Source organism: Capsicum annuum, chromosome 11 (genome assembly GCF_002878395.1).
Source record: "Capsicum annuum cultivar UCD-10X-F1 chromosome 11, UCD10Xv1.1, whole genome shotgun sequence".
NCBI lineage: Eukaryota > Viridiplantae > Streptophyta > Magnoliopsida > Solanales > Solanaceae > Capsicum > Capsicum annuum.
In genome coordinates, this window is record NC_061121.1 from 211,604,952 (window position 1) to 211,614,586 (window position 9,635).

Genomic DNA, 9,635 nt, shown 5'->3' on the forward strand with positions numbered 1-9,635 from the left:
AATCTTGGCCTATACTTTAAGGACTTGGAAAGTTATTGGTGGTATTTCATTATAGCCAAACTCCAAAGTATATACATGAGAAAGTGATTTTCCCAGAGAAAAATGTTCGAGAACTGCTGCAGCTATAACACAAAGAACCTCATTTGAACCGACAAAGTAGGTTTTGTTGAAACGTAACAAATTAAGTAAACAAAGTGCTAGACGGGGTGGTCATACAATTTAACATGCTATCAGTGCAGGCAAAGGTCCTGCTAGACTTCACTCATTATTAAAAAGAATTTTCACAGGTTTAACTGATAAAAAGAATCAAGTCGAGTATGAGAGCCTTTCGGCATGTAGGCTCTCTCTAACAGCTTAAGCTTTAGGTGGTCACATAGAGTCATGAGAATGGGAAGAGACTCATGAGAATGGGAAGAGATGAACCTTCTACGACATGTTATGATATTATTGCAAGGTATGGGACTGAGTCCCGCATCAGTTAAATAGGGAACTGATGTGGGGCTTGTATAGGTTTGGGCTCTCCCACCTCAATTGCTAGCTTTTGGGGTGTGGTTCTCCTAAGGTCGTATCACGACGGTATCACCAGATTCTCACCAAATTTAATGGAGAGAACATAAAGACCTGAGACTGAATGTAGATAATAGCAGCAAATAAAAATCCACTTTTAATTTTCCCTATTTTTCTACAGATTGCTAGTGCAATTTAACTGCAAACATATTGATGCTGTTTCTAGTGAACTCTCAAGATGTGAAAGCATTACTCTAAAAGTTCTCTTTGTGGAAGTTGAAACGGGTGGATGAATTTATGCTAAATTCTCGACACAGCTTTTTGAGTGGTTTGGTAAGTGTGGGACTTCCGCAATAGAAAACACCTGCAATGTATCATAATGTTTCAAACATCAGTAGACATACCTACTAACTAGGAACATTATAGTAAACAGAGTAGATTCAACAGTAAAATCACAGAACTATTTTTATAGACTGAGTAGTTCGGCTTACCAATGCGAGATGATGGATGGGAAGCTACCAATTGTGCAAACACCCTTTTCCAATTCGGTCTGGCGAAGTGTGTTCTTATCTGTCAGGGAGCAAGTGTTAGAATAACTTTATAAAAAGTTGAAACTAGTGTATTTGAGTGCATCTAAAGAGAATACCCGGCTTTCTGAGACAACATCAACTCCATTTTTTGCGTGTTGCAGTGACTGAACCATTCTGATTAGTGCTGATCGTGCATCTCCTTCTTCATAAATACTAGTCAAGTAGTTGTGCATTTCTATCACTTCCTGCAGGAGAATATCAAAGTTCCATGAACATGAAATGTGTATCAGTTCAAGTTTACCCTAATTGAGGAAACTTATTGAGAATCTCAGGGTTCAAAACCAACATTTTCATCGTGTTCAGCAATGTCATCCATTACACCTTTGAACCAGTCAAATGAGCCTTGTTCTCGTGTCACCCAATAGAAATATGCTCGTTGAGGACCTTTCTTGTTGGATGATGCGTCATCATGCTGATTCTGCAGTTGTTGATTAAGTTATACTATATTTTGTCTATGTGGTTGGTAGTAACAAAATTCTGCTATATGCACTAGCTCTTACATATTCAGCTTGCTGGTTTAGTATGTCCTTTATGATGCTGATAAATGGCGTTGCTCCAATTCCTAAGCCAACTAGTAGAAGGATATCATATTTCTTGTAGTTCTGAGCTGGTGCACCATAAGGCCCTTTGATAATGATCTTTGGAAATCTGCTTAAATGTAAATTATAAGTTCCAAAGCAACGGGAAGATGGAAACTGTTAGCAATAGAACATTGTAGCATACAGGACTTGAGATTGTTCCACATCATTTGGGTTATACGCTTTAGTTTCCATTCTAATAAGATTTTTCGTCCTTGATTGTGTAGATTGGCAAGCCTGCAAAATGCGAGCTTTAGGATCCCAAGAGAAAAGAACATCAGGAATAAAAAATCTTAAGCTCCTTATTCGTTTCTGCTAATTATGTATCTTGATTTTATGAGTCATGACTTAGTAAATAGATTGTCTCCCATTATCCTGCACAAAGACATTGAAAAAAGTACATGACAAAAAATATATACCTGCCTATATATGGATAATTGAGGGTCAAACTATCAAAGATATGGCTGGATCTATGTATTCCAAATTTGTTGTGTTAATAGTTCATATCTTTCTTTCCACCGTTAAGTCTTGTAAACCTCAGAAATGAAGAGTAAAAGTTGTTTTAGGAAATGAGACATAGCATAGTATAATACCTTTTGAAATCTGGTTCTAAGCTCTGTAGTCCAATCTCCTAATGTACGTATATGGACACTTAAATAGTCGTCGTCTGGTGCACAAGTGATTGAGAATGGATGCCTGTAAGAGACTAATAGCAATTTCTTAGCACAAGGATACTGACAGTATTGAATATGTTCGATGAGAATTTGTGTTTCAATTACCATTCGAAGTTTGATATATCTGGACATTTAACAAACAGGTACATTCCACTCTTGTACCTGAATCCTGGAGGTTTACTCATATATAGTGCTAGTACATTTCCTGTATATACAACAGCCTGCATTTTTTGTTTTGAGACACAAAAATGAAGATGATTATAGAATTTTTGCAATTACCCAGTGTTTTTCATAATATGATTTAAGTTTCTTGAAACTAAAACCTTTAGGACGTCCACATGGTAGCGGTTCTCATTGACGATAAGAACTCTTTCTGTAGCATATAGAAGCACTGGGACTGCAAGATACATCCATGTCTGCATGTCAGAGGTATGCTTGCTTGTTCAATCATGACTTTGCGATAGAAATTTCTTCAACTAATTTGAAGAAACATTATTGAACTAGTTGTCAAGAGTATAGAGGTTATATTTATGCTACATTATTGGAGCTTTTGCTTTTCCTAAGCATTCATATGACCTATGTGCACAATTTTGCAGTTTATCAAAGTAAACCTACTACTAGTCTTCTTTCAATACCAGGTTAACAAGTGTGATAAGGTTATCAAAATGCAAGTGCACATACCGTCTTTTTGTACCATTCTTTGGTAAGGAATATGAAGTAGCCGTGAATGATAAAGAGCACGTACACGATTACCAGCAAATGGTGTGCATACCAAAATGCATTAAATCCTGCTAAATGATGAAATGACCCTGGTAATTTGATGACATTCCTTCGGAACGAATGTGTAGCTAGTGTGAAAGAGAAAATCATGAAAAGGGTCATTAGTATCCCCGTTACACCTGGAACAGATGCTACCAGATCCATGTAAGTTGGTTGGTGGTAATCAAAATTGCTTCCAAGAACTGTCATAAATTTACTCTGTGGGCAGGATACTAATTTCACAAAGTTGCAAGTTGTGTGAAACCAGACATGTAGAAAGGTCCCAACACTAATTCCTAAGGCAATCATTTTGTGGAAATTGATGTTATCATCAAAAGGAATAATTGAACCAAGGAAAGTTTCTCTAAGCTTAGTAAGAGTTGTTCTGCATACTGGAAGGAGAACTAGAGCCATATTGAACTTGAGAGTTTCCCCGGCAGCTTTAGCTAAACAGACACAATTACCCATAATCTTGAAGGCTGCTCTCCTCTTAAATTGTTGAATCTTCCATATGAATAGTATCAGATTAATGGACAACCACAGCGTTACGACCCAAATTCTTTTCCAGTTATCGTGTATCTTCTCCAAGGCATTGGTTAAAAATTTGCTCACTGGAGTTCTATACCGTCTAGGGATCATGGTTTTTGCTAGTGTTTGTGATCTCTTCAAGTTCTTTTGCCCATCTACTGCTCCAACCATTCCTCTTAGTAGAGATTCAAGTTGCCATATCTGTTCAAAAGTTGAAGATTTTGAAAACAAAAAGAAGACTAGCATACATAGATGACAACTTTGTGTGGAATTTTACCTCAATATATCCTAAATGGTCAGGGTCAAACTCTTCCATTATTAAAGATGCATATGTTGCTGCATGTATCTTGAAGTTTGTCAATTTGTTGGTTGCAGCACTCATCACTAGAACCTTTCACAAAAAAGTAGTAAGTAGATTGACTCCCAAAATAAGTAAAAGAACATATTCACTTGACTAACTTTTTCTCCTCACCTCCTTGACCTCTTCTTCTGATAGTTTCCCATCACCATTCTTGTCGCACCTGCAAAACATAGGGGATGGAACTTTTAAACAAAGAGTTCATGTGAATTCAGTATTTTCAAGATAGAAATAAATACATGCATGAAAAAAACACTAGAATAAGAAAAAATATTAAATCTTGACTCATAATTTCGGAAGTACAAAAAGTTCAATATTAAGAACACTACAGGCTGAACCCAACAACAACATACCCAATGAAATTCCATAAGTGGGTCTGGAAAGGTTAAGAGTGTTTGCGAACCTTGATCCTACCTCATGGAAGCTGAACCGTCTAGTTCAAATCATGAATTCGTTTGTGCTACAATATGGACGTGTTTAGTCCCTACACAGATGTTTTTAGTTTCTCTTCCCTTCCTAACCCCCAGCCAGGGGCGGAACTAGTGCTTCAGTTATAGGCTCGGCGGATGCAATAAATTTAGGTCAAACATAAAAACCTATTGAATATGTGTATAAGTTATTAGAACTCAATAACTTATTAGAATCCCAAACTCATAAGCTCAAGTTATGGCTACACAAAAAATTAAGGAATGGACAATTTCTTACATGTCAAAGAAAATATGAAGCCTTGTATCAAAGCATTGAGTTGATATATCTTCCCAAAATTCTCTAAGTTCCTCAATTGTTATCCCATTTTCTGCATTGATATTCTTTCTCCTTGTCATTGTATCAAACAGCCCCTCAGCAAATTCCTTGCTTTCCATTCCTTTCATTTCAAAAAATAAAAAACAAAAGAACAATGTTACATTCCATCTCCCATGCAACGGAAATCTTAGTAACTCAGTTGATTGGTTGACTACTTGAACTTTCACTTTGTTAGCGAGGGGTTCGATTCTGCACCTTGTAATCTCCTCTCCCATTTCCCATTCCCCTACCCCCAACTTTTCTTCATTCACCAAAAAGAAAAAAGGAACAATGTCACATTTTATCTTGCATGCAACAGAAATCTTAGTAGTTCTTTTGGTTCGCTACCCGAACTTTCACTTTATTAGTGAGGGTTCGATCCCCATCTTGTAATCCCTCCCATATCCCCTTTCCCTACTCCCTATCTTTTTTAATCAACAAAAAAAGGTAAAAAGAACAATGCCACATTTTATCTCCCATGCATCGAAAATCGTAGTAGCTCTATAGGTTCACTACCTAAACCTACACTTTCTTAGTAAATATTTGTCCATCACCTTGTAATCCCTTCCCATATCCCCTTCCCCTATTCCCAATCTTTTTCAATAAACAAAACAAAAGTAAAAAGAACAATGCCACATTTTATCTCCCATGCAATGGAAATCTTAGTTGTTCAGTTGGTTAGCTTTTTGAACTTTCAATTTATTAGTCATGGTTCGATTCCCTATCTTATAATCCCTTTCCCATTTCCCTTCCCCTGCCACCAGTATCTTTTCTTTCCAAAAAGGAAAGCAGTCTAGTGCACTAAAGTTTCCGCAATGTGTGGGATGTGTGCAAGAGCAGGACCACAAGGGTCTGTTGTACGCAAGCCTAACCTTGCATTTCTTCCATTGGCATTTCCATGGCTTGAACAATTGACTTCTTAATTACATGACAACAATTTTATCTACCCCAATATATTTATTAAAAAAAAAACTTGCAACAACAAAGAGAAATATTGAAAAAATACCTATAGAGGGACCAAATTTGTCTCTAAAAAGAATGCCATTAACAGCATTTTGATAAAATCTTTTTTCAACACTTTTCCAAACATCTTCTTCCTTGCCTGTAGTTGTATCAAGAAAATGCAGGCTCTTGAACCCTCTTGCTGCCCCTGATTCAATTCTCACCATTTTTTTCCTTCCTGCTGATGTTGTTACATTTTCTAAAGCCTCTATTTCTGCCATAATATTATTTTTTTCAAGAATGTGTTAATACAATTTTGATATAATAATTGTTAAGGATAATCTGCACATAATATGTTGCAGTGATTTTAATTAATAAGATTGAATGGGAGGTTTGGAAGAAAAGATAATTTTATACAGGTGGCATACACGGCTAATGATGCAAAGTTCGTTAAAATTAGTTGTCTTATATTATAAAGCCCACCCCCACGCGAAAAAAAACATTTCTGTTATGAAATAAAGAATAAAGAACAGGAAGAATAGAGAAAGAATAGAGAAAGAATAGAGAGTAATTCTTATTTCTTTTGAGTGATTATTGAGTGATCAATTACAATGAAGAAAATTAGGAACCAATTATTTCATCTAATAGTTTTGTTGTGTGGTATACGATTAATGAATATACTTGTTTCATAACACGTTATCAACACGACTTTGTAATGAGTTTGATAATCATATGTTATCCGAGTACAAGATAAGTATTTTACTTAGGCTTATTTTCTTATATATCCCATATTTTTCTAGTATTTTCTGATTTGATATATTTCTAAGAATGTCACGCTTTTAATAAATTGCTTGGTGTAGATTTTGTTGGAAAGTACGAAAGACAAAGATATAACAGCAGGTGCCCCAAGTGCTTTGACTGTTCATATTGTTGGAACAAAAGGAAACGGACCAACAGTTATACCACAAGCTTTAGAATAAAATAAGCTCATGTCTTTACATAATTAAACAGGGATTGTTGGAACAAAAGGAAACGGACCAACAGTTATACCACAAGCTTTAGAATAAAATAGGCTCATGTCTTTACATAATTAAACAGGGAAAAATAATTGGTTTGGAACCATTTATATTTTAAATTTATTCCTCAAGAATAATATTATCAAAAGGGATGATAACATATTAGGTTCAAGTCCCATTGATTTATGCCTCGTCTGCTTTTATATGGATAAGGCGTTGAGTTTGAATCTCAATGCAACATATTGATGATATTATGATGGCTAAGGCAAAATAATGAGTATTTGGTGAAACATGTCCCATTAAATATGTTTCATTCCTTGAATTAAATGTGGTCGCAATAAATCATATGTATGTCTCAATTTGCTTTTATAGTAGCTATCATAATTTGATACGTTTAAGGCATGATTATATTCCATTCCTAGGGGATGAGAAGTTTATTAATGCAAACGTGCACTTGATTGTGATGGTATCACAACTCACCTTCAAATGAGGCAGAATAACTGAGAAGAGTTATTTCGAAATCTACTTTTAAAGTAGTAAATCTGAAATTTATTCATGTAATAGTATATCTGAAATTTACTAAAGAGAAATGTACATGTCATGGTAAACTTGGAGTTTATTATAATAAAAGTTCATAAATTGATATGAACGATTGTGACATCTCGAAGATGTGCATATTGAATATTAGACATGTATTGAAGAACTAAAAGATTCTTCGAGAATTGTTTATGTCGCTTGTTCTTATGATAAGTTGTTGGACCAACTAATGTTGAGATTGAATTACTTAAATCTGAAAAATATAGAAGATGAATATGGGTTCGTTCACCTGTCATGTGATCTATTAAGATGCATTGATATAAGATAATCACTTATACGTTTATTGTCAACCTGTAGTTTGACATTCATAAAGTTACTTGCTCAATAAAATTGAGTTAAGAGCATAACTTTCAGATTATGTAAATAACCAAAATCGAGTTTAAATTTGAAAGACCTTTCTTTATTTTCAGACCAAGAACAGGTAAGAACGAATTCAGAAAAAAGAACTAAATTTTTAAAATTTGTATTCAACGGAATTGATCCTAATGAGACAAAATCTGGAAACAAATCGATTGGAATAAATGAAATCAGTAAAAAAAAAACTCGTTGGTCATGTAAATTATCACCGAATTGGACCAACAATGATATGGTTATTTGGCATTAAACGCCTTCGATAAATAGCTAAACCATTACTAATGAGAACAAAGCTTCATGTGTTGGTTTGAAATATGATATGTTGCATACAATAGCACTTGTATGCATTAGACCAATAAATTATGATTATTTTTTCCCTCTCAATTGGTTCAAGGTCAGGAATCAACTATTCCATCTAATAGTTTTGATATGTGGTATACAATTAATGAATAAACCATGATGCACAAAGATGGATTCCTCAAAGAAGATGGAGGATGTATGTTAGTTTTCCTAACATAAAGGGGAGATTATAAGCAGCTATGAAATATGTTAGGAATTATCACCAGATACTTATTCAAAAGATAATTAAAGTTAAATACTGAAAGCATCTCATATTAAGCTGCAAGTGCTCCTATTTTGTGTCCCTAAAGGACAAAATCTACGCATGCATGAAACGTGGTAGACCAATCGATTTCAAATGAAATAATCTTTGAAAAGGATAAGGAGCAAACAATCGTAATAAGAAGGCAATGTGCTCTTGAAGAACCTATGACATAACACTTCATGAAACCTTATGAGAGGTTCAGGTACCTGAAATAATAAAGTGATGAGATCTCAAAATATTATGTCATACTGTGAACCGAAACGAAATGATATATCATCAATATCTTTGATACAATATTGGCGCAATATTGTGAGAGACTACGAGGATCTGAATTCTACGTTTATTTAAGCATGCTGGCGTATAAACATTTATCAAGTGACATGAAAGAATGCATTTTGGTAAGCATAAAATTTATTTGATTTGCAGTTTAGACACTTAAAGATGTCGTACGTGATATGCTGAATATTGTCACTCGACAAAAATCTATGTGAAAATTCCTAAAAGATTCAAAATGTCTGAAGCATATAAAGTTTCTGAAAAACTTATTTATTATCCTTATAAGGGATAAATTAGTGGTCTGAATATTGTTGAAACTCTTGGAGAGTTTTCTAAAGCAATAGATTATTTGCTGAAATGACAAATATATCAAATTGGATTTGTTATGAAGTACCATATCTTAGTACAAGTGGTGCACTTATGTATCTTGCAAATACTACAAGGCTTGATATAGCCTTTTCAATTAATTTGTTAGCAAGATTACAGTCCCCATCTTATTGGTCATGCTGATGTTAAGTACTTATTGACTCGTATAGATCTCGGTCTCAAACATGTAATGTGTTCACATGTGGGATACTATCATATCTTGGAGATATACAAAGCAGTCTATTGTAGCTACTTCATCGAATCATGTTGAGATAATAGCTATCATGAAGCAAGCCGAGAATGTGTATGGTTGAGGTCAATGATACATCTCATTCGAGAAAAATGTGGTGTGAAATATGACAATCTACCCATAATTTTATACAGAGATAATGCAACATACATAGCACATCTTAAGAAAGGATTCATAAAAGGAGATAGAACAAAGCACATTTTGCCAAAGTTTTTCTACATACATAAGATACAAAAGAATGGTGATATTAATGTGTAACAAATTCGTTCAAGTGGCAATGTGGCTGATTTATTCACCAAATCCTCTCCAATTGCAACTTTCAAGAAGATGTTGCACAAGATCGGGATGCAAAGGTTCATTGATGTTCTCATCAGGGGGAGCAAATACATGTTGTACTCTTTTTCCCTTTCAAGGTTTTGTCCCACTGGGTTTTCCTTGTAAGATTTTTAATGA

General features: G+C 34.7%; 1 protein-coding gene across 2 annotated transcripts; it reads right to left on the reverse strand.

Annotated features, from left to right (window-relative positions):
• Positions 1 to 634: 634 nt before the first annotated feature.
• On the reverse strand, positions 635 to 6,137 carry LOC107846897 (putative respiratory burst oxidase homolog protein H). 2 transcript variants are annotated; one of them, XM_016691168.2, is made up of 14 exons: positions 5,784 to 6,137; positions 4,700 to 4,859; positions 4,109 to 4,157; positions 3,914 to 4,027; positions 3,031 to 3,837; positions 2,673 to 2,765; positions 2,455 to 2,570; positions 2,269 to 2,371; positions 1,821 to 1,912; positions 1,598 to 1,745; positions 1,384 to 1,515; positions 1,154 to 1,282; positions 999 to 1,077; positions 635 to 871 (listed from the first exon to the last, which is right to left on the reverse strand). In XM_016691168.2, the coding sequence occupies exons 1-14, from the start codon at positions 5,998 to 6,000 to the stop codon at positions 762 to 764; spliced, it is 2,349 nt and encodes a 782-aa protein (XP_016546654.2). In that variant the 5' UTR covers positions 6,001 to 6,137; the 3' UTR covers positions 635 to 761. The 2 variants fall into 2 exon arrangements, with proteins under 2 accessions (XP_016546654.2, XP_047255724.1); XM_047399768.1 differs by lacking the exon at positions 5,784 to 6,137 and having other exon boundaries at positions 3,914 to 4,020; positions 4,700 to 4,792.
• Between the last annotated feature and the right edge of the window lie 3,498 nt (positions 6,138 to 9,635).